The sequence below is a fragment of the Heloderma suspectum genome, chromosome 1 (assembly GCF_057233095.1).
Source record: "Heloderma suspectum isolate Gila_16-S chromosome 1, 16-S_ref, whole genome shotgun sequence".
Classification (NCBI taxonomy): Eukaryota; Metazoa; Chordata; class Lepidosauria; order Squamata; family Helodermatidae; genus Heloderma; species Heloderma suspectum.
This window is the reverse complement of record NC_139458.1, coordinates 224,535,654-224,560,340: the sequence shown is the minus strand read 5'-3', so window position 1 is coordinate 224,560,340 and position 24,687 is coordinate 224,535,654. Positions and strand designations below refer to the sequence as shown.

Here is a 24,687-nt window from a genome sequence, read left to right as displayed (position 1 = left end):
CTTGATCCTAACCAACAGAGATGACTTAATGGATCAAGTAGCAGTTTCAGGAACTCTGGGGGAAAGCGACCATGTTATACTTCAGTTCTTGGTTCTAAAGGAAGCAAAAGCCGAGTGTAGCGAAACCCGTACCCCGGATTTTAGGAAAGCTGATTTTAATAAACTCAGAACAATGATCAGTAAGGTCCCATGGCAAGCAACTCTAACGAGAACAGGAGTCCAAGATGGATGGGAGTTTTTAACCTGGGAACTACAGACCAGTCAGCCTGACATCGATCCCTGGGAAAATTCTGGAGCAGATGATAAAGCAATCCATCTGTAAGCACCTTGGAAACAATGTGTGATTACTTGAAGCCAACATATATTTGTCAAGAACAAATACTGCCAGATGAATCTGATCTCATTTTTTGATCAAGTCACCTCCCTTGTGGACTGTGGGAATGCTGTGGATGTCATATACCTTGACTTCAGCAAAGCTTTCGACAACGTGCCTCATGATATCCTGATGAGCAAACTAGCTCAAAGTGGGCTAGATGAAACAACGATCTGGTGGATCCACAGTTGTCTACAGAATTGGACTCAAAGAGTGCTTATCAGTGGGATCTTCTCAAACTGGGGAGAGATAATGAGCAGGGTACCGCAGGGCTCAGTCCTGGGCCCAATGCTCTTCAACATTTTTATTAATGACTTGGAGGAGGAGGTGCAGAGAATGCTGATCAAATTTTCAGATGACACAAAATTCGGCAAATGCCCTGGAAGACAAACAAAATTCAAAGTGATCTGGATAGGCTGGAGCGCTGGGCAGAAAACAACACAATGAAATTTATTAGGGATAAATGCCAAATTCTGTACCTAGGAAAAAGAAATGAAATGCACAGTTACAAGATGGGGGATACATGGCTCAACAACACTACAAGCGGGAAGGATCTTCGAATTGTTGTAGATCATAGAATCATAGAATAGTAGGGTTGGAAGGGGCCTACAAGTAGGGATGTCAGAGAATTCCGCCACGGATCTCGGTGAGGCCGAATGCCAGTGCATTCGGCCTCCTGAACTTCGTGGTGGAACGACCTGCCCTCCCTGCCCCACGTGGATCCCCCCCGGGTTGAGACTTACCTGGGGTGGATGTTCTGGGCGGCGGCGGCTCCGGCAGCGGTTTCGGTGGTGGCGGCGGCTGCAGCGGCTGGTCTTCCAACTGGCTGCTGCCATTTGCAGTCTTGTCTTTTTTTTTTTTTACAGAGACGTGATAGGCTATGTAAGTTTTTATGTAGCCTATTACGTCTCTGTAAAAAAGAAGAAGAAGAAGAAAAATAAGGACCGCAAATGGTGGGGGCCGTAGCCACCGCCATTTGCGTACGCCTTTTTTTCTTTACCCAGACGTGATAGGCTACGTAAGTTTTTACGTAGCCTAAAACGTCTGGGTAAAAAAAAAAAAGGTGCACGCAAATGTAGCTGTAGCTAGGGATGGCGGAGAATTTCTCCCTGAATCTTCGGGGGGCCGAGCGCCAACGCATTTGGCCCCCCGAAATCGGAGGTGAAATTCTCCCCCCCTCCCCCCCCCCGGGATGGGAATTACCTTTGGCGAATGTCCCTCCCGGCGGCGGGTCCCGGCGGCGGTTCGTCGGCCTTTCGTCGGGGGCGGGGGCGGCAGCCGGTCTTCCGCCGCCATTACAAAGTAAAGTGTAAAAAAAACCCCAAACCCCCGTGATATGCTACGTAATGATTAACGTAGCCTATCACGGCTAGATTTCCAAAGTCAGCCGTGATAGGCTACGTAAATCGTTACGTAGCCTATCACGGGTGACTTTGAAAAAAAAAAAGCGCGTAATAAGGTGTTCCTTATTTGGTCCCGGTAGTCTACGTAAAGATACATCCCTAGCTGTAGCCGCCACCATTTGCTTTCCTTATTTTTCTTCGTCTTAGTCAATGTAAATATTTACGTAGACTAAGATGAAGAAAAATAAGGAACGCAAATGGCAGCGGCCAGAGCCGCCGCCATTTGCGTACGCTTCCCCCCCCTTACCCAGAGCCCTCCGCGGCCAGAAATCTGCACAGCCGGCTTTCGGGGATTCCGGGGGGGAGGACTGGATCACCTCCCCCCCGGCAAGGATTCCGGCGGTAGGGACAGAGCGCCTCCCCCCCCGCGGAAGCCGGCGGAGCCAGGTAAGCGGGGTTTTGTCACCCCTACCTACAAGGCCATCGAGTTCAACCCCCTGCTCAATGCAGGAATCCAAGTCAGAGCATTATTCAAAATAGCATTTGCCTTTTTTGCAGCCACATCACATTGTTGGCTCATATTCAGCTCATGATCTACAACAATTCCAAGATCCTTCTTGCTTGTAGTGCTGTTGAACAACGTATCTGCAAAAAAGGCAAATGCTCTTTTGGGCTGCATTAATAGAAGCATAGCTTCCAAATCCCAAGAACTACTAGTCCCCTCTACTCAGCACTGGTTAAGCCTCATCTAGAGTATTGTGTCCAGTTCTGGGCACTGCACTTTATGAAGGATGCAGACAAGAGGGTTCAGAGGGTTCAGAGATGGGCAACAAAGATGATCAAGGGACTGGAAACAAAGCCCTATGAAGAGAGACTGAAAGAACTGGGCATGTTTAGCCTTGAGAAGAGAAGACTGAGGGGAGATATGATAGCGCTCTTCAAGTACTTGAAAGGTTGTCACAGAGAGGAAGGCCAGGATCTCATCTCTTCTCCATCATCCCAGAGTGCAGGACACGGAATAATGGGTTCAAGTGACAGGAAGCCAGATTCCAGCTGAACATCAGGAAAACCTTTCTGACTGTTAGAGTAATACGACAGTGGAACCAATTGCCTAGGGAGGTAGTGGGCTGTCCCACACTGGAGGCATTCAAGATGAGGCTGAACAGCCATCTGTAAGGGATGCTCTGACTTGGATTTCTGCATTGAGTAGGGGGTTGGACTTGATGGTCTTGTAGGCCCCTTTCCAACCCTACTATTCTATGATTCTATGAAAATGTAATCAACTGCTTGGAAATCCTGAAATGGCCTATACGTTATTCTAACCACACATCAGTATGAAAAGGTTTTTATTCAGTGCGATAGAAAAAATATTGGAAGAAAATAGGGTCATCCCTTCTTTTCCATTAGTAAATCCAAACTATTTCTAAAAATATTAAAAGCAATTTAGTTGAAAGTATAATGAGAAGACAGGATACCCTGGAGACGATGCTGATGCTAGGGAAAGTGGAAGGCAAAAGGAAGAGGGGCCAACCAAGGGCAAGATGGATGGATGATATTCTGAAGGTGACGGACTCGACCTTGGGGGAGCTGGGGTGGTGATGGCCAACAGGAAGCTCTGGCGTGGGCTGATCCATGAAGTCACAAAGAGTTGGAAGCGACTGAACGAATAAACAACAAAATAACAGAAATGTGACAGAAGCAGATGCATTCTAGTTGTGGCATACAGAGGCTGAGATCAATGCCAAGATTACTTCCAAAGGACCACATATTTCTAACAGACACATCTTTGATCTCCAATGCTCAGGAAATGTCAAGAAATATAAATGTCAAGAAATGTATTTCCTCAGAGGCTACCTTGCAACAGATACAAACCTGTGACAGAATAAACTGCAGTAGAAACCAGTTGCCCCAGGATTCTAAGGGAGCTTCCAGACAAGGCTTTTTTTGCACCATGGTGCCCTGCCTCATTCATAGAATGTTATAGGTGGTACAGATGTTGTTATCTTCAATTCGTAACCACTTCTTCTGCTTTTTTTTTCTTACCACAGATAATCCATTAAGAATGAAAAGGTGGAACAGCTGCACAGTGCCTTCTCATTGGTAGTGTTAGGAGCCCTCCACCTGGAAACACTCCGAATCAGATGCTCAAAAAACCCATTAGTATGGATGCAGCTGCCTGGAGGAAGTAGCACCTTATTCAGTGCAACACAGTCTCAGGTTCTGCTTTCTGATGGCAATTCACATGAATACAGTGGCCCATTTTTAACTTCTCCAATTCATGGGCTGATCTACACTTACTTTTTTTTGGCTTCCAATGAGGTTTTCACACTACGCAGTACCTGCCTTGAATTGGAACCGGAATTTCCCGCTTCCGTGCTCCCACTTTCAATACCCTGATATCCCAGTATTTCCCCTTAATGTGCTCTGTTTTTCCACGTTCGTTACCGTATCTGGTCGTAGTCCCCTCCCATGCCTGTCCATATACGGCGGTGTTTGTATTTCCCTCCTGTCCAGTCACAGCTCTCGACGGCCCCATGTCGTCTTCTGGCTTCTGATTACATAGCTTTCTCAGCACTCAGTGTCTCCTCAGCAATAAGCAAAGGACTGGATGTGCGTGCGCTTGTCTGATCTTGGAAGCTCAGCAGGGTTGGCCCCTGTCAGTACTTGGATGGGCTACTGCCTGGGAATCAGGCTTCCTGCATTGAGCAGGGGGTTGTTCTATCCCTTCAAATGAGACTAAGTTTTACCCCCTCCTATCCCCTGCTTTGGCTTTTTTTTTTTTTTTTAAAGGTAAGGCTTTATCTTCGAATCTTCAAAGAAGCAAAACTTCAAAGAATTGTAGCTTCTCCAGCCCAATTGCTCTGCATACTTGCCTGAGCAAGCTCAGGGAAGCATAAATGTTTTCACAGTCCCATCCATGCTCGCTGCATGGGAAGAAAAACACACACATATCCAGGCAGACAGTCCTCAGTGTCCATGGACTAACATCAATAAAAATGTCTGTGGACAATTTTAACGTCATCTCAGGAGTGGGGTACAAACACAGGGTGGTCTTCGAAGATGCAAAGCTTCAAAGATGCTTGCAGCCCCCCCCAATGCGAGCACTGGGTGCTGCCGCCCTTCTTCCTCGTGCCAGCTGTCAAGGGCTGGCGCGGGGAAAAGAGCATCAGCAGGCACCCCCCAGCCTCTTGCCCTGGCCTCCAGCAGGTGTGTGGGGGAGAAGAGGATAGGTGCCTCCTTCTTCCCTCCACCCCCACTTGCTACAGTGGCGGTGGCAAGGGATAAGCTAGCTATTTTCCCTAAGGCCAGGAAAACATGCGGGAAATGACCAGCCTCTCCCGCGCCACTGCCGCTGTAGCAATGATGGGGGGAGGACAAGAGGTGCTGCCTTCTTCCCCTCTTCTTGCTGAGGGGACTGGTGTGTGTGTGGGGGTGGAGTGGTAAATTCTCGCAGGGCTTTGAGCCCCAACAGGATGCTCGCGCAATCCCTACACACACACACACAGATAGAGGAAGAGAGGGACAGTGGGTGGGGTATCAGCAGAAACAGGAAGAGTTTCTGCTCCTCCAATGAGAGCCACCATCTTTAAGAGCAAGAAAACAGCACAGTGCTTGAGTGTGAACCATGCTTGCGCATTCGATGAAGTACTGCAACGGGGAAACAGGGTGAGTATGGATAATCACGTTTTAATGCGATGGCATTTACCTTGCCAGTCCACTGAATTCGTTGCACTAGCAGATGCAATGTAGATCGGCACCATGTTATTCCCAGCTGGGAACAACACCTGCCAACATCATCATACCAGACTAGATTTTCCTTTGCGCTCACAGGAACTCAGCATTAAATGTTTTGGAAGATTTGAACCAGCCCTATGAGGTAGTGATGCAGTAAAGCTATTAAATGCAAAAAACAATTTTTCCTGTTGGTCAATCTTGACGTTCTTTGCATTCCGCAGTACACAAAGAGATGATGATGCCATTTCGTTCCACAGCTTTAGAACTTACAAAAGCACCTCCTTGCACAGCTTTATAACTCTTGTTTGCCTAGTGCTGGTGGTTCAATTGTAATCATTTTTTGTATTAATGCACTTTAAAGTTTAGTAACTGAGACAAATTAATTCCTTATTGCAATGGGCAAAGTGGAATTTTACATTCCTAGAGACATAAAGGCTGTCATATTTAAATTGAAAACATTTTCAGTCAACATATACAAAGTGTGGCTGTAAAGTTTACAGTATAATCTTATGCACATCTACTTGGAAGTATGCAGGGCTGGATCAAGGCCATGATGGGCCCTGGGGCTAGCTGTCTGTAACAGACCCCCTATTCTGTATCCAATACTGAACTCACATAGAACATTTGTAGATACACACACAAAAAACTATTTTATGTATCACAATAATGCAAAGAAAACTTGCACTAGTAGAAATCATCTTCCATGCATTCCTGGAAGCAAAAGACGAATATCTTATCCAGGGCAGAGAACTCAAATACAAACATAAGCTTCCCCTTGTAGCAGGCTCATTTCTCACAAAACAGCAGAATTCTTCCTGATTATTTTATCTCATATCTCGGGTTTTAAAGGGCTAGAGACTTGCTCTTTTTTTATTTGAAAACTGGGAATCTGGGCTAGCTAGTGGGCCAGCTGAGCTGGTGGGTTGGCGTCTGCAGCCCCCTTAGCTCAATGATTAATCTGACCATGGAAGTTAAGTCCCATTCAATTCAGTAGGACTTACTCATAGGCCAGATGATGCTTTTGGGTGGCTCAGCCAATGAGGTCACCAGAATAGTGCAAGGACCCCCCCTTGCCCCTCCAGTTCCCTCAATGGCCATGCAGCCACAAGAGCTGCATCTGATTGGTTCAGTGCACTGCTAATCAAAGTTAGAAAAAAAAAATACCGTCATTAAAATGGTAGTGTTGGGCAGTACCACTCACGAGGTGCTGCCACTGCAGCTCTTGCCTTTAGCAGCATGCCAGCATAGGAGGAGGTGGTGGCACCGGCGCCCATGCAAAAAGCAAGACAGGGCTAGGTTGGGTGGCAGGGAGAGGCTGGCCGGGGAAGCCCTTTGGAAAATATATTGCCAAAGGCTGTGTCAGATCAAGTGGCATGCCTGGGTTTTATTGAAATAACCTGATCTTAAATATTTTTATTTTAAAAATATTTTTATTAGTTTTTTTTTTACTGTTCACTGCTCAGGAATCTTTAAATATGTAGAGCAGTTTATAAATTTTTCAAATAAATGAATAAAAAAATACTTAGCGGGCCATCTCAAGCTAATTCTTGATATATGGAGTAATTGATAGAGCAGTAATACACTTGGTTATTTCAGAACCTTAGGACTGAAACCCTATAGACCAGGGGTGGGCAACACATGTGGTCCCCAGCACCCCCTGCAGAAAAAAGAAATTGGGGAGGGGAGATGTCAGTAGCAGCTACAGAGTGCCAAAAGGGCGAAACTTAGCTTGTTTATGAACACCACTTAAACAATTATTTTTATTATTATTTAGCGCCCATGAGGTGTATGTATGTAGCCCGTGGGGGGATATGGGGGCAAAAGCAGCCCCCAGATTTCTCACAGTTGCCCACTCCTGCTATAGACCCAACCTTAGGAGTGCACGAAAGCCACTTACCTGGTCTCGCAGCTTTTTGCGGTGGGGGGGGAGGCGCTTCGCTGCTCTCCCCCCGAAGTTCAGGCCGGGGGAGGAGGCTTCCCGCCTCGCCCAGCCGAAATTCAGGCCGGGGAGGAGGTGCCTCGCCTCGCCTCGCCCGGCTGCGAAATAAAAGGTAAAAAAAAAAAAAAACGCCCCCGTGATAGGCTACGTGACGATTAACGTAGCCTATCACGGCTAGATCTGCAAAGTCAGCCGTGATAGGCTACGTTAATCGTCACGTAGCCTATCACGGGTGACTTAAAAAAAAAAAAAGCGCGTACACAAATGGCGGCCCCCATAGGGAGCCGCCATTCGCGTTCCTTATTTGGTCGCTGTAGTCTACGTAAATCTTTACGTAGACTACGGCGAAAATAAGGGCAACGCAAATAGCGTTGCCCTTATTTTCGCCGTAGTCTATGTAATCTTTACGTAGACTACAGCGACCAAATAAGGAATGTGAATGGCGGCTCCCTATGGGGGCCGCCATTAGCCGTACGTGCTTTTTTTTTTTTTAAGTCACCCGTGATAGGCTACGTGACGATTTATGTAGCCTATCACGGCTGACTTTGCAAATCTAGCCGTGATAAGCTACGTTAATCGTCACGTAGCCTATCACGGGGGCGTTTTTTTTTTTTTTTTACTTTTATTGGAATGGCGGCGGCGGCAGCCGGTTGAAAGACCGGCTGCCGCCCCCGCCCCGACGAAGACCCGACGAACCACCGCCGGGACCCGCCGCCGGGAGGGACATTCAGGAAAGGTAAGTCCCATCCCGGGGGGGGGGGGCGGGGGGAGGGGGCGTGCGGAGAATTTCTCCCTGAAACTTCTTCGGGGGGCCGAACACGTTGGCGCTCGGCCCCCCGAAGTTTCGGGGAGAAATTCTCCGTCATCCCTACCCAACCTTCATGTGGAAAGACATGTTAATTTGAACTTCATCAATGAAGACTGGGAAATTAACATGGATTTGGCAAACATGTCCCAACATTAATCATAGAATCATAGAACAGCAGGGTTGGAAGGGGCCTACAAGACCATCGAGTTCAACCCCCTGCTCAATGCAGGAATCCAAGTCAGAGCATCTCTGACAGATGGCTGTCCAGCCTCGTCTTGAAGGCCTCCAGTGTGGGAGAGCCCACCACCTCCCTAGGTAATTGGTCCCATTGTCATATTGCTCCAATAGTCAGGAAGTTTTTCCTGATGTTCAGCCGGAATCTGGCTTCCTGTCACTTGAGCCCATTATTCTGTGTCTTGCATTTTGGGATGATCGAGAAGAAATCCTGGCCTTCCTCTCTGTAACAACCTTTCAAGTACTTGAAGAGCACTATCTTATCTCCCCTCAGTCTTCTCTTCTCAAGGCTAAACATGCCCAGTTCTTTCGGTCTCTCTTCATAGGGCTTTGTTTCCAGTCCTCTGATCATCTTTGTTGCCCTCCTCTGAACCCCCTCCAGCTTGTCTGCATTGCAGTCTGCATTCTTCTTAAAGTGCAGTGCCCAGAACTGGACACTGTACTCCAGATGAGGCCTAACTAGTGCTCAGTAGAGAAGAATGGTACTTCTTGGGATTTGGAAGCTATGGTTCTATGAATGCAGCCCAAAATAGCATTTGCCTTTTTTGCAGCCACATCACATTGTTGGCTCATCTTCAGCTTGCGGTATTCAACAATTCCAAGATCCTTCTCGCTTGTAGTGTAGTTGAACCACGTATCCCCCATCTTGTAACTGTGCATTTGGTTTCTTTAGGTGCAGAACTTGGCATTTATCCCTATTAAATGTCATTCTGTTGTTTTCTGCCCAGTGCTCCAGCCTATCAAGATCACTTTGAATTTTGTTTCTGTCTTCCAAAGTATTAGCTATCCTGCCCAATTTTGTGTCATCTGCAAATTTGATCACCATTCCCTGCACCTCCTCTTCTGAGTCGTTAATAAAAACATTGAAGAGCACTGGGCCAAGGACTGAGCACTGCAGTACCTCGCTCGTTACCTCTCCCCAGTATGACAAGGTCCCATTGATAAGCACTCTTTGAGTCCGATTCTGTAGCCAGCTGTGGATCCACCGGATCGTTGTTTCATCTAGCCCACTTTGAGCTAGTTTGCTCATCAGGATATCATGGGGCACTTTGTCGAAAGCTTTGCTGAAGTCGAGGTATATTATGTCTACAGCATTCCCACGGTCTACAAGGGAGGTCACTTGATCAAAAAATGAGATCAGATTTGTCTGGAAGGATTTGTTCTTGACATATCCATGTTGGCTTTGAGCAATCATTTGTTCAGAAGTAAGTCCCATAGTATTCAATGGAGCTTACTTGCAGCTTAGGTGTATGTAGAACTACAATCTGACAAGGAGTGAGAGAGATGGGGGAGTGGCAGGATTTGTTTCTGCACGTTTGGGGCCTTGCCCCCAGAAGCGCTACATTGTGGCCACAAGCAGTAGGGGCTGTGCGTGGACTGTGACCAGTGGGGCTGGCCACGTGTGCAACCAACGCCCCTATTGGATACTGCCCAGAGAGTCCTCTGCGCCTGATTTTCTACACAACTTTCAGTTTTTTACTGGTGCTCAATTGTTGTGATTTTCTTTTGCCAAAAGAGCCTGATTACTCTTCTCGTGCCTTGTTTTGAGTCTTTTGTTTCGAACTTGGGTCTTCCAGTGAATTTGATGGGCAAAGTAGCCAATTGAGGACAGAAAATAAGAAAGCCTTTCTTCACAAAACACATTGACTTCTTGCAATTTATTGCCAGCAGATGTGATAGCCTTTAAAAGAGAATTAAATAAATCCATGGAGGAGGGGAAAGGATACTAGCCATGATAGATAAATGGAATTTTCATGTTCATACTAGGGATGGCAGAGAATTCCGCCACGGATTCCAGAACAGCTTCCTGCCCCCCTCCCCCTCCCCCCACGGAATCCCCTGGGACGGCACTTACCTGGGGCAGATGTGGCAGATTCGGAGGTGACGGCTCCGGCGGTTGCGGTTCCGGCAGCTCTGGTGGCGGCGGCGGCGGCTGGTTTCCTGGCCGGCTGCAGCCAGGCTGCTGTGGCCACCATTGGCGTCCTCCTTGCAGCTGTGATAGGCTACGTAAGTATTTGCGTAGCCTATCACAGCTGGGCAAAAAACACAAAAAAACAACAGCGTACGCAAATGGTGGCGGCTACGGCGGCCGCCATTTACGTTCCCTATTTTTCGTTGTTCTAGCCTACGTAAATATTTACGTAGGCTATTACGGTGAAAAAAAGGGGAGCGCAAATAGCGTAGTGGGCGCTATTTGTGTTCCTTCCCCCCCCCCCGCCGTTCTAGCCTACGTAAATATTTACGTAGGCTATTACGGCGAGAAAAAAAAGGAATGCAAATAGCGCCCACTACACTATTTGCGTTCCCCTTTTTTTCGTTGTAATAGCCTACATGAATATTTACATAGGCTAGAACGGCAGAAAATAGGGAACGCAAATGGCGACCGCCGTAGCCGCCGCCATTTGCGTATGCTGTTTTTTTTTTGTTGCCCAGCCGTGATAGGCTGCGTAAATACTTACATAGCCTATCACAGCTGCAAGGAGGATGCCAATGGCGGCTGCTATGGCGGCCGCCATTTGTGTCTGCAGCAGCTCCCCCCTGGTTGAGGATTCAGGGGGAGGGACGGAGTTCCTCCCCCCCCCACTGCGAACACAATCCACGAAAAGGTAAGTGACTTTCGTACATCCCTAGTTCATACAGGCAGTATATCTGAATACCAGATACTGATTACTAGGTGGTGGAGACATACAACAGGGGAGAGCTACTGCCTAGTTGACTACTGTGGGAAATTGGTGGATGCTGAACTAGATGGTGTGATCCAGCAGATAAATTGTTAGGTCCCTAAGGGCACAATCCTGTGGCCACTGGACAGTGTCTCGATGGCAATAGCATTTTTCAGTTTATGAGAACTGAGCTTGGAGCCAGCGCTCTGAGCTCAGTTCCCAGAAATCCAACTCCCTGGTCCCCCCCCCCACCTCAGATAACTAACAGGAAGTCTGATAATGAACTGGATGTGGAAATACAAAGCTGAGCAGAGAGGAGAACCAACTCTGTGCATGTCTACTCAGAAGTAAGCCTTATTGAGTTCAATGCTACTTACTCGTACACATGTCAGCACCCCACTTGCCCCCAGCTCAGCTTTGTATTTCCACATCCAGCTCATTAGCAAACCTCCTGTTAGTTATCTCAGGAGACCCTTGGGTGAAGGGTTTTTTTTTTTCCCAGGGAACAGCTGGATGGAGAGAGATCCCCCCCCCACACGCACATCATGGAAGAATATAGTTCTTCATATTCCCTGGTATGTTTATTCCTCATTTTGTCCATTCCCTGAGCATGTGCAGAGTGTGCTTTTTATTCAAACAAAGAGAAGGTTGCTGATCTTTCCCTTCATGCTGCATTTGTACAAGTGAAGTGACTGCTTCAGAAAGAACTTTCCATTATACTGTCTCTTTTTCTTCATGAGTTTCATAACAGAAGTGTGGTGTAGTGGTGAGAGTCCAGCCCAAAGTCACCCAGTGAGATAACTAACAGGAGGTTTGCTAATGAGCTGGATGTGGAAATACAAAGCTGAGCTGGGGGCAAGTGGGGTGCTGACATGTGTAGGAGTAAGTCGCATTGAACTCAGTAAGACTTACTTTTGAGTAGACATGCACAGAGTTGATTCTCCTCTCCATTTTAGCCTCACAACGTCACCAACAAGGCTGGATGTGGAAACAGAAAGCCTAGCAGGGGGAATAATACTCATGCAGGGCTCAGACCGGCATGGTCATTTTAAAAGGTTCGTTCTTTCTTTCTTTCTTTCTTTCTTTCTTTCTTTCTTTCTTTCTTTCAAACAGCGTTGCTTTTAGGGCTGTATGAAAGGTACTTACCTTTCGCGGATTATGCTGATGGTGGTGGGGGGGAGGCATTCTGTCCCTCCCCCCGGAATCCTGGCCGGGGGGGGGGAGGCACTCCGTTTCTCTCCCCCTGGAATCCTGGTGGGCTGGCTGTGCTCCGGAGCGATTCTGCGGAGCCGCCGGCCAGCTCCGCCAGCAGCCGGACATCCGGCCGTTGGCTAGTAGGGACGCAAATGGCGGTGGCCGTACCCGCCGCCGTTTGCGTCCCTGCAGTCAGCCGTGATAGGCTACGTAAATGTTTACGTAGCCTATCATGGCTGATTAAAACAAAAAACGCACATACGCAAATGGCGGCACCCATTGGCGCTGCCATTTGCATTCCTTCTTATGGCACGTCTTAGTCTACGTAAACATTTATGTAGACTAAGACGGCGAAAATAAGGGGAACGCAAATAGCGTAGCATCTACGCTATTTGCGTTCCCCTTATTTTCGCCGTCTTAGTCTATGTAAATGTTTACATAGACTAAGACGTGCCAAAATAAGGAATGCAAATGGCGGTGCCCATGGGCGCCGCCATTTGCGTACTTGGGGTTTTTTTTTTTTTAGTCAGCCGTGATAGGCTACGTAAACATTTATGTAGCCTATCACGGTGTTTTTTTAAAATCTAGTCGTGATAGGCTACGTAAATCTTTACGTAGCCTATCACTTTTTTTTTTTTTAAACCTGGAAATGCCGGCGGTGGCAGCCGGTCAGAAGACCGGCCGCCGCAGCCGCTGCCGCCGCCGGAACCGCCGCCGCCAGGAAGATCCGCCCCAGGTAAGTCTCGTCCCAGGGGGTGGCGGGGGGTGTGTGGCAGACCGTTCCACCACCGATTTCAGGGGGCCGAATGCGCTGGCATTCGGCCTCCCCGAGATCCGTGGCGGAATTCTCTGACATCCCTAGTTGCTTTAAACAAAGAGTGCATCGCTCAGGCACACCTAGGACAGCCTTGTTTTGGGAAGCCCCGAGGATGAGGAAGTGTTTTGGCTGAATGTAAACAGAGATGGAGGATTTCAATTGAAAAAGAACACCCACAAACAAGGCGGTGAGCATAAATCATTTTTTTTAAAAAAAAACTTTCATATTTATTATTGGAATATACTACCTTGCGGTTTTATTTATGAAAATTTCGCGACTCTGTGCAGATGAAAAAAAAAAAAGCCACATGACTGCTGGCTCCTCAGGACCTCGTGGTGCCGTTCCGCACAGGATTCCGTGGCACAGACTGAAGGGAATTCGATCCCATTTCAGTCTGTGGCGGAATTCTCTGACATCCCTATTATACACTAGGGATGGAGGAAAGTCCCTTACCTGGTCCCGCAGCTTTTTTCGGGGGGGGGGAGGCGCTTCGTTTCTCCCCCCGAAATTCTTGGTGGGTGGGGAGGTGCCCCGCCCCTCCCTGCCAAAATTCTGGCCAGGAGAGAGGTGCCCCATCCCTCTCCGCCGAAATTCTGGCAGGGGGGGAGCGCGCCGCCTCTCCAGCTGCGAAAGAAAAAAGTAAATAAAAAAAAAAATGTGACAGGCTACGTAAAGATTTACATAGCCTATCACGGCTAGATTTTCAAAGTCAGCTGTGATAGGCTATGTAAATCTTTACGTAGCCTATCACGGCTGACTTTGAAAAAAAAAAAAGCACGTACGCAAATGGAGGGCCCATGGGCGCCGCCATTTGCGTTCCTTATTTGGGCACGGGTAGTCTACGTAAAGATTTATGTAGACTACAGCGAAAATAAGGGCAACGCTATTTGCGTTGCCCTTATTTTCGCCGTAGTCTACGTAAATCTTTACGTAGACTACCTGTGCCTAAATAAGGAACGCAAATGGCGGCGCCCATGGACGCCGCCATTTGCGTACGTGCTTTTTTTTCTTTCCAAAGTCAGCTGTGATAGGCTACGTAAAGATTTACATAGCCTATCACGGCTGACTTTGAAAATCTAGCCGTGATAGGCTACGTAAATCTTTACGTAGCCTATCACTTTTTTTTTTTTTTACTTTACTTGGAAATGGCGGTGGCGGCAGCCGGTCGGAAGACCGGCCACTGCCGCCTCCGCTCCTGAACCGCTGCCGAACCGCTGTTGGGACCCGCCGCCGTGAGGCACATTCGCAGGAGGTAAGTCCCATCCCGGGGTGGGGGGTGTCGGAGAATTTCCCCACCAATTTCGGGGGGCTGAATGTGTTGGCATTCGGCCTCCTGGAGATTCGTGGAGAAATTCTCCGACATCCCTATTATACACACTTTTTGTTCAGAGCATTGCATGCAAAATTCTGCAAACTAAACTGCAAAGGATTATTGTGTTCTAGTCCGCCTATTGATGCAGGGACTTACTGAACTGCCTGCAGTTCTTACTGTTCTTACTGAACTGCCTGCAACCCAAATGAAATTCTCCCCCTCCCTACTCACTTCCTGCCATCCCCACTTTCTCCCCCTTCCTTCTGTTTAATTTCATGGAGGATAAGACTATCAATGGCTACTAGTTATGGTGGCCATGTATTACCTCTAGTATCAGAGGCAGTATGCCTCTTTATACCAGTTGCTGGGGATATCCGTGGGAGGGTGCCGTTGCACTCATGTCCTGCTTGTCGGCTTCCCATAGGCATCTGGTTGGCTACTGTGTGAACGGAATGCAGGACTAGATAGGCCTTTGGTCTGATTCAGCACATTTCTTCTTATGTAGGAACTGTGAACGATTAACATGCCTGTTCCATGTTTCCTACAGCACATCACAAGCATTACCATTAAATAAATATTAAATAGAGGCTGTAATAATATGTGAAGCTGCAAATATAGGATGTGTGCATCCACTTCAGATGAACCTCAAATACCAAACCAAAGCTAGCCTCTTTGGAAGAATTTGGACCACTACAAATGTAAAGTGGGCCGCAAAGTGGGCCAATTTCTGAACCTCCCCCAAGATCTCCATAAAAGGAAAACACCTGACACAGAGGGAGGGGGTGGAGTTCTGTGACTGATACCTCTAGCTTCTAACCAGGGAATAACTTTACCAGGGCTTTCCTTTTTGCTTCCAACCAAAGAGCTGTTGGGAGGGACATAGAAGGATCTTATCAAAATCTGTTACAATACTTCATTGCATTTTGTGTCTGTAGGCTGAATCTGCACATAGCAGTTTTACCGGTATCATACTGCAGTAATAACTATTGGTGCCCGTTGGTGTCATGTGCACCAATAGTTATCATTGCAGTATGACAACGGTAAAACCACTGTGTGTAGATTCAGCCTGTGTGTTTGTGGCAGCAGAGACAGTAGCAGCATTCAGGGCTTTCACCAGTAGCTTGAGAACCAGCACTAACTGGTAGATGCCTGACGTCTCACTACTGCCTGTTCAGTATGGGGCTGCTGCTGACACCAGTTCCCCAATCAGGTACGTGGTCCGTAGAACCTGAGTCAAGCTTCCACACCATTTTCTCCCTGGCTACAGGTAGAGGGATGGCAGGGTACCACCTAGGGATGTACGAAAGGGGGATTTGCAGTGGGGGGGATGCGCTCTGCACCTCCCCCCGAAATCCTAACCCGGCCGGCTCTGCTCCGTGGCAACTCCGTGGAGCCACTGGCTGGGTGCATTCGCAGGCGTCTGGAGCCTGTGGACACAAATAGCGGTGGCTACAGCGGTTGCCATTTGTGTTCATGTTTTTGGCCGTGATAAGCTACGTAAATATTAAGTGGCCTATCAAGGCGAAAAAAAACAGGAACACAAATGTATGTAGCCTATCACTGCAAAAAAAAGGAATGCAAATGGCGGCTGCCGCAGCCACCGCCATTTGCGTTCCCTTTTTTTGCCATGAATGGCTACGTAAATATTTACATAAATATTTACGTAGCCTATCATGGCAAAAAAACCAGGAACGCAAATGGCGGCAGCTACGGCGGCTGCGTTCCCTTTTTTTTTTGCCGTGATAGGCTGCGTAAATACTTACGTAGGCTATTACGGCCTCCGCAGGGATGCAAATGGCGTCCCTGCGTTAGCCGTGATAGGCTACGTAAGCATTTACATAGCCTATCACGGCCTAAATGGGGAAGCGAATGGCGGCCGCAGACGTGGCCGCCATTCGCAAAGCAGTGCAGATAGGGATGGCGGAGAATTTCTCCCCGAAACTTCGGGAGGCCAAGCGCCAACGTGTTCGGCCCCCCGAACAAGTTTCGGGGAGAAATTCTCCACACCCCCCGCCCCCTGCACCCCCCCCGGGACGGGACTTACCTTTACCAAATGTCCCTCCCGGCGGCGGGTCCGGCCGGCGGTTCGTCGGGTCTTCGTCAGGGGCAGGGGCGGCAGCCGATCTTTCGACCGGCTGCCGCCGCCGCCATTGCAATAAAAGAAAAAAAAAACAAAAACGCCCCCGTGATAGGCTACGTGACGATTAACGTAGCCCATCACGGCTAGATTTGCAAAGTCAGCCGTGATAGGCTACGTAAATCGTCACATAGCCTATCACGGGTGACTTAAAAAAAAAAAAAGCGCGTACGGATAATGGCGGCCCCCATAGGGAGCTGCCATTCCCGTTCCTTATTTGGTCGCTGTAGTCTACGTAAACATTTACGTAGACTACAGCGACCAAATAAGGAACGGGAATGGCGGCTCCCTATGAGGGCCGCTATTTGCGTACGCGCTTTTTTTTTTTTTTTTTAAAGTCACCCGTGATAGGCTACGTGACGATTTATGTAGCCTATCACGGCTGACTTTGCAGATCTAGCCGTGATAGGCTACGTTAATCGTCACGTAGCCTATCACGGGGGCGTTTTTTTTTTAACTGTTTAGTTAGCGGTCGGGCAAGGCGAGGCGCCTCCTCCCCGGCCTGAATTTCGGCCGGGCGAGGCGGGAAGCCTCCCCCCCGGCCTGAATTTCAGCCGGGCGAGGCAGGAAGCCTCCCCCCTGGCCTGAACTTCGCGGGGGGAGCAACGAAGCGCCTCCCCCCCACCGCGGGAAATCTTTGAGGACAGGTAAGTGACTTTCGTCCACCCCTAAGCGCAGATAGCACCAGGTAAGTGCTCCGTTTCACACGCCTTTCACGGGTTGGTGGGGTGGGGGGCTTCGTTCCGCCACGGATTTCGGGAGGCCGAATGCACTGGTGTTTGGCTTCACTGAGATCTGTGGCAGAATTCTCTGACATCCCTAGTACCATCTTCCTGCTAAAGGTGGTGCCTGCCAGTAACATATTACAGCAGGCCACACATGAGCTCCAAACAGCCAGGGAGCATAGCTTGGTCTTGCCACTTCTGCAGCTTCCTGTCCCACTGAGTAATGTAAAGCCATAGTGATGATCTGGGCTTCTTTCACTCCCTCTGCCTGAGGGGTGCGGAGGACTTTATACGCAGGGGAATTTTACATGTACAATTACACTCTTGCTCTCGGTGTAAAGCCAAAGTAATGAGCTGGGCTTCTCAGCTTTCTGAAACAGTGAACACTCCTCTCCCAGACACCCTCTCTGCCTGAAAAATTAGGGTGCTGGTGGTGCTCTGAGGGCTTTACAAGCAGGTAGGGTTTTATAATTGCACCAAGCACTGCTCCAACAGTGGGTGTGTGTAACAGAATTACACAAGGCACCCAGAAAAGAACACAGCAAATTGCCCACAAAAGCGGGCTAAGAGAATCCCTTTTAAAAAGACTCCAATCTTTAAAGGGTCCCTTGCACCCTTATATAGTGTAACAAGCACTACAGTATACATTTCCATATACTTTATAAAGTGTGATCCATCCACTCCATCAAGGATGAAGCACTTTCTGGACACAATCCTATGCATATTTTGACAAGAAAAAAAGCCCCACAACTCCCAGCATGCCCCGACCAGCATTGCTGGCTGGGCCATGCTGAGATTGTGGCACTTTTTTTGGGTCTAAATATGCATAGGATTGTGTCCAGAAAGTGCTTCATCCTTGATGGAGTGGATGGATCACACTTTTGCCCTCTGTGACTTTGGTGCCAGCTGAGCAGAAAACAGAACAAACAAAAAAGTCTCAAACAGTTTTTCATTCATCATAACTTACTAACTCCTGCACCTATCTTTCTAAAATTTTTGCAAGGAATGTACTTAGGGGCATCTCTACGATGTATAGCATGTTTACACAAATTGCCCATGAAATGACGATGAAGCAAATATCTCACACTCCCCCCTCCACCTTTTAAAAGGCTTCCGTTGCACAAAGTCCCCTGCACCTATCTGTCTGAATTTGGCAGGATTTATCTGCTGAGAAAGAGTGACTATGCCTACAAATTTCATCCAAAGCTGCAAAAAAATAAAAATAAAAATGTTATCGCAATTTGTTGATTTCCCCATTCTAATAAATGGGGAGACACCAAAAGCTTCAGAAACTGAAGCAAGGCTCCACCTTGGATCCAAAGTGAAAGTGCTACAGCATAGTGAGGTCAGAAGTGAATTTTTGTGTATGCATTCTGCATAACCCAAGCACATATTTATTATATTTCTATACCGCCCAATGGCAAAAACTCTCTTTACATATCTTTCTTGAGTGTCTTTTCATAGTTGTATATTTCAATAACTTCTCCTAGCTGCCCCTTTTCTAAGCTAACAGGTTTTCATTAATTTAGGGTGCAAGCCTATACCTACTTACCTGGGAGTAAGGCCCATTGAACTCAATGGAATGTATTTCTGAGTAGACTAGGACTGCACTGTTAATCTCTCATCTGGAAAATGTTTCTGACCCCTGATCATTTCTATTATTTTCTGAACTATTTCTATTTGATATATTCTTTGTGACATGGGATGACAGTTACTGTTCATAATATTAATGACAGGGAGGTATGCAACTGATTTACATAGGACATTGTTTTATGTTCCTTGTTACCTTCTGTTCCTATATCTTCTGTAATTTTATAGCTCTATGTTAGGTGTACATCCCTGGCTGCGTGCAAGGAATAAATATGCCCAGAATCTTTTCCTCAGTCCTCCCCCTCATGCTGCTATAAACCCACCTGCTCAAATCAACACAAACCCTCAAAAGTGTAGTTTTCACTTGAGGTGATAAACTTGAGTATGGATTATATATACTGATGGAAACTCAGTCAATTTTGGTTTCTCTCAGTGTTTCATTTTTCCAGTCTTAATTTAATTCTGCCCTTTTTCTCCATCAGTTTGTGTACGGTTTTAAAGTCCACATGATAATTCTTACACATTTTTGTGCACGTTTCTATGGTACCCTTTTTTGTATGCAATTTTGCCTAATACACATATTTTTGCAAGCAATTTCCGCCTACATAATGCATTTTTGTATGTTATTTTCACTAATACATGCATTCTTATGCTCATTAACTCCACAAATACATCACAAATACAGAGAAGTGCAAATACCAAAGGATCATGTATTGGTTCGAGAAGTGTGAATTAGGTAAGATTGCATTAAAATGAATTTCTCCCCCATCCCTGGTTGTATCTCTTCAGAGTATAACCAAATGATCATCCATACAAAAACATTCCTACACATAGAAAACATGTCAGGAGGCTACGCTAGAATTCTTCTCCCTGCACAGAATGTTTTTTAATTAATTCAAAGTGAGCTCCCACCTGCATGGAGTAGTATAATCCACACAGAGGTTTACTACCTCTGTCAGTCTTTGATCTTACAAGAGAAGAAGACTGTACTAAACATACTCATGAGAGAATTTCCAGATAACATTACAAGATTATGTTTCAGTGTTCCTTATATTTCCTTTTAGAGATAATCCTGCATTAAAAAAATTTTTTTTTTGCTAAACATATAACTACATACTTCACTTTAATCTATGGCTAGGATGTCAGTACAGTGATGACCATCACCAGTCTAAAAATACTTTCCCCTAGAAGTCTGGGAGGGAGGGTTTCAGCATCGCCAGGCATTCAGGCTTCTTTTCCATTATGACTGAGGATACGTACAATGGCAGACCAACTTGTAGGTTCATCTCAGCAAGCAAAGTCTGAGAGAAGCACATAATGTATAAGATTTGGGGGGTATAGCTATATCATAAAATAAGCATATGGACAGATTATTAGGATGGTGCATCTGATTACCAGCAATTTCTGAAGGAGAAGTAGAGGAAGCAGCTTTTTTACAGCCAGTACCTGAGGCACAAAATACATGTATATGCATGTGTGCGTCAAAGGGATAGCACAGAATAATTCAGATAATTTGACAACAGGCCAAGTCCTCAGTAGAAATATAGTTGAGTGCTAATAGGTAAAAGGCTATTACCAATACTAGACTTTGAGAAAATTGTATTAATATTAATGTCTAATATTAATTAGTTGTATTTGACAGTAGCATGCAGGTGAGATAAGAAAGAAAACATCATACAAACAATGAAGATAAAACTCACATCTGGGTGTGGAATAGCATATTGTCCCTGAATTGTATAGGCCTGCAAAAGAAAAACAATAACAAGCAGTATAAGACTGTGATGGTAGTGTCCAGGAATTGCTTACACCACAGTTAGAGGGATTTCAGTGGCCTGATAGCATTCTTTCTTCATTGTAAAAATCACCACTGATCTATTTGCCACCAGGATCTTAGGATCATCCATTATTTTAGATTGAGTGGGACATACATATCAAGTATATTGTGATATATAGCACTATAAAATGTATGTACCTAATAAAACAGTTCATTTCTGTGGACTTCCTTCTTTTCCCGCCTCCACATTCATTCTGTACCAGTTCCATCTGAGTTTGGGTTTCTTTTACAGAAAAAAATCGATATGCATTTTTGTGTCCTTTTTCTAATGGATGCATTAATTGATACATCCCTCACTGATTAATGTGTATTTGTGAACATTGTAATGTATGCAGTGTTTTTGTGCATTTTTCAAATGTGCACATGTTGTCAAACATATTTTTTTTTTCTGTCACAGAACTCATCATAAGCTTGGAAATTTACAGAATTCCAACCACAGATTGTGTCCCTTTCCATGATCAGTTCCAGGAGGTACAGATCAAGTAAATATGTAAAAAAAAACTTGATTGAGCAAATTTCTCATCCATCCCTAGCACTTGGAGAATACCAATCTTTTTACATGTCAATCACATCTTGGCATATTCGCATAATAAGAAAAATCATGTGGTTGTGTCTTCACCACATCAGAATGTTTGTTTCTACTCCACTCTGGTCCCAGGCCTGCATAAATTCTGATTCACCAAACTGGACCTTAGGGATATCATGAGTGTCCATTTGGGGGTCTGAGCTTGGTGGGTTCCCACTAGGGATATGTGAACCTACCCCCATCTGGGATTGGCATGCATCTGCTGAAGCACCGCCCCACTCGAGTCCCCCTGGACCCACGCTCGATCCCCCAAGAACTCGGTGAGCCATCTGCAGTCACCCGAGCCCTGTCCCGCGAGCACCTGCCATTTTGCTGACTTGGTTTTTTATGAAAAAAGGAAGCTAAAAAAACCCTGCACATATTTAAATATGCACACATTTGAGCTGGGAAAGCTTAATCTATGCAATAGTAGAGACATTATTAGAGGCTATATTAGAGGCATTATGCCTCTAATATTGTGTAGATTAAGCTTTCCTGTCCCAAGTATGTGCATATTATGCACAGTTTTTTTAGCTCCCTTTTTCGTAAAAAAAACAAGTCAGCAAAATGGCAGGTGCTCACCAGATGGGGTGGGGAGCATCCAGGAGGGCACCTGCAACATCCCTAGCGGCAGCCAAGGCCCCTTCCTGCCTGGTCAGCTGTCAAGGACAGCCAACCAAGCAGGAGGAGGAGGGGGCACAGCAGACGCCCCATCCTGCTGCAGCTGAGCAACCCCACTTCTCTCTGCTGGTGCCCAGCAGAGAGGGACATGGCTGCTCTTGGCAAGCTGACTGGGAAGCAGCTTGTCAGGGAAGCAGGTGGCCACTTGTTGGGCTCCTGCGAACCATCAGTCCCAGCGTGAGGAGGCAAGGGCAGCTGGCAAGGGTCCAGCAAGTGGGGCACGGGGCAGACTCAGGTGAGTTCACCCATCCCTACTGGACATAGATCAGGCTTAAGACCTCACACCTCAAAAGATGCTATTTTGTGTGACTATTCTGCAGGCAATCAGAATGGCTGCTTCTGTGGGATAGCATCTGTGAAGGTTTGAGGCCTACAGAGTCATGGTAAAAAGGTCAGGCCTAGAGGGAGGGTGTATCCCTGAGAAGAGTAGTGTAATTTCCCTGGTTAAGTTTCATCTTCCTGAGAAGTTTCATTTCTTCAGGTTTGAAACAGTACTTTTGGTTTTGGGGAAGGAAGGGAAAAAAGACAGAGAGAGGGCCAGTAAGAGCAGAGTCAGAAGATCAGAGCTGAAGAGAGAGCAGGAATTAGCAGCCTGGAGAAGTCTAAGTGCAGCTAGAGTAGAGGAACTTGCATTTTTGCAACCTTTATTTTATCTTAATGCCTTTTGTATCAGTCAGCTCTATTCTGTAAATACCTTTAGTTGCAATTTTCTTGCTTTAATTTACCAGTAAGCTGTTGTGGTTAAAACCCACATATCTGAATGCTTAACACCGCATGTCTACAATCAAACCCCCATATTAGTGGGAAGGGGAAGGTAAAAGAAGGAAGGTGGGACTCTTAAGGAAGCAAGAGATCCTTAAGGAGTTGCTCAGTGGGTCCAGGTCATAAGGGGAACCCTGACATATGGTGGCAGCGGCGAGATTATAACAAAGGCTCCAAAATATTCAGGGTTTTACCAATAGAGCTAAGAAAGGCAGTGTATTTTATTTTTGGGTCTGAGGATTAGGGAAGAGAGAGGCTAGCAAGATGAGCCAATATCTTTCTATGAATAAAACTGCCCTGATTGACAAATGGAAAAAGGACAATTTGCAGTGGGAAGAAAAAACTGTGGAAGAGCTCAAAGTAATGCTGATCATACATGCAGCAACTATTGTAGGGAGGCCCATGAGTCCTCTGGAGGTCCAAGCAAAAGAATGGGAGCTCAAAGAAAGGGAACTGCAGATGCTGGCTAAGAAGAAGGAGGAGAACAAGCTGGAGTGGGAACGGATTTGGCTGCTGGCTGAGCAACTGAAAGCCCAGAGGGAACAATGCAGACACGAGGAAAAGAAGCAAGAGGAACAACACAAAGCCCAAGAGGAACAAGGCAGAATGAGGAAAAGCTGTAAAAGGAGCAACACAGACATGAGGAAAAGATGGCACAGTTGAGACAGGAGGACCCAGCCAGGTTCATCCCCAAGGACTTCACAGCTTGCATCCCAGGAGAATACCCACAGGTGTTCCTGACCACCTTAACGGGCAGCACAGAAGTGGGGACTACGGGAGGGTGAATATATGAAGTTTGTGCCTAATTCAATAAAAAGGGAGCTGGCAGAGTTCTATAATAGTCTCCCAGCTACTATGCTCAATATAATGAAACTGTGCTTAAAAGGTTTGGGTTGGATCTTGAGCACTTCAGAAAAAGTTCAAAATGCTAGCTGCTCAGCCTGGTAAATCTATGGTGGAATTTGGAACAAAACTGAAAAACCCTGCTACTGAAATGCATAGAGGAAGCTAAGGCTGATGCAAGGGAAAAAGTGCTAGAATCAGCTCTGGATCAGTTTTATTTTCGGTTACATAAAGCTGAAGGTTAAGGATAAGGATCCTGACACACACTATAAGCCACGCTGCTGAAATGGCTGACAAACTGATTGAAAACCAGGAAGGTTTGGGCCCAAGGTTGGAGTCTGAAAAGAAAGGGGTGAAGGGAAAACCCCTAGTCAAAAAGGAGTTTTTAAAACCTCCAAATGATTCTTCTTACCCCAAGGATACAGCCCGCTATTCATGTGGCCAGACCAGCAATATCAAGAGCAATTGCCCCAGGTTGCAAACCCTTTGCCCGCAGAAATGGGTGTTCCCAAATAGGAACAAAACAAACCCCAAGGTGTAGCAAGTCTGAAACAGTCCTATAATTGTGGGTTTGTGATCTCTAACTGTGAATAGGTTAATAACCAATTTAAAGAACTTGTTTATGTTAAGGATAAAACCACTATGCTGGACTCAGAAGCAGATGATTCCTTAATCTGGAGCACGGAGGGCATCGTTCCCTCCACGGTTCTCCTGGCCTGCATTTTCGGCTAGACCGCCGATTGCAGCTGTCTAGCCGCGGGGGGGGGGGGTGGGCTGAGTGGGGGAGGAGGCTGCTGTATGACACATTGGATGTGTCGTACAGGCATTTCCGCCCTCCCTGCCCTGGAACACCCCCCAGACATGCCCCTTTTTGACCGATCTGTGCTGCTCTTGTGAGTGTGGAGGAGAAGGCTATTCTACGCTGCCTCCGAGGCAGTGCAGAAGTGGGGGGAGGTCGGTTCTCCAGGAACCGACCTTGGAGCGTGGGATCCAAGGTTGGTTCCCGGAAAACAAGATATTCTATGGCTGTCTAGCTGCTGTCTAGCGGCCACAGAATTGCTTCCTCTGTTGTAAATTGCTTGCTTTAATTTACCAGTAAACTGTTGTGGTTAAAACCCAAGTGTCTGAAGTG

General features: G+C 46.7%; 1 protein-coding gene across 2 annotated transcripts in view; it reads right to left on the bottom strand.

The window, feature by feature from the left end:
• Positions 1–24,687, bottom strand: part of PCBP3 (poly(rC) binding protein 3) — a 111,845-nt gene that overhangs the window by 31,804 nt on the left and 55,354 nt on the right. For both annotated transcript variants that reach the window (XM_084820339.1, XM_084820330.1), the window contains one exon: positions 20,571–20,612. In XM_084820339.1, coding sequence (XP_084676465.1) covers positions 20,571–20,612 — 42 coding nt within the window. The remainder of the gene's footprint in view (positions 1–20,570; positions 20,613–24,687) is intronic.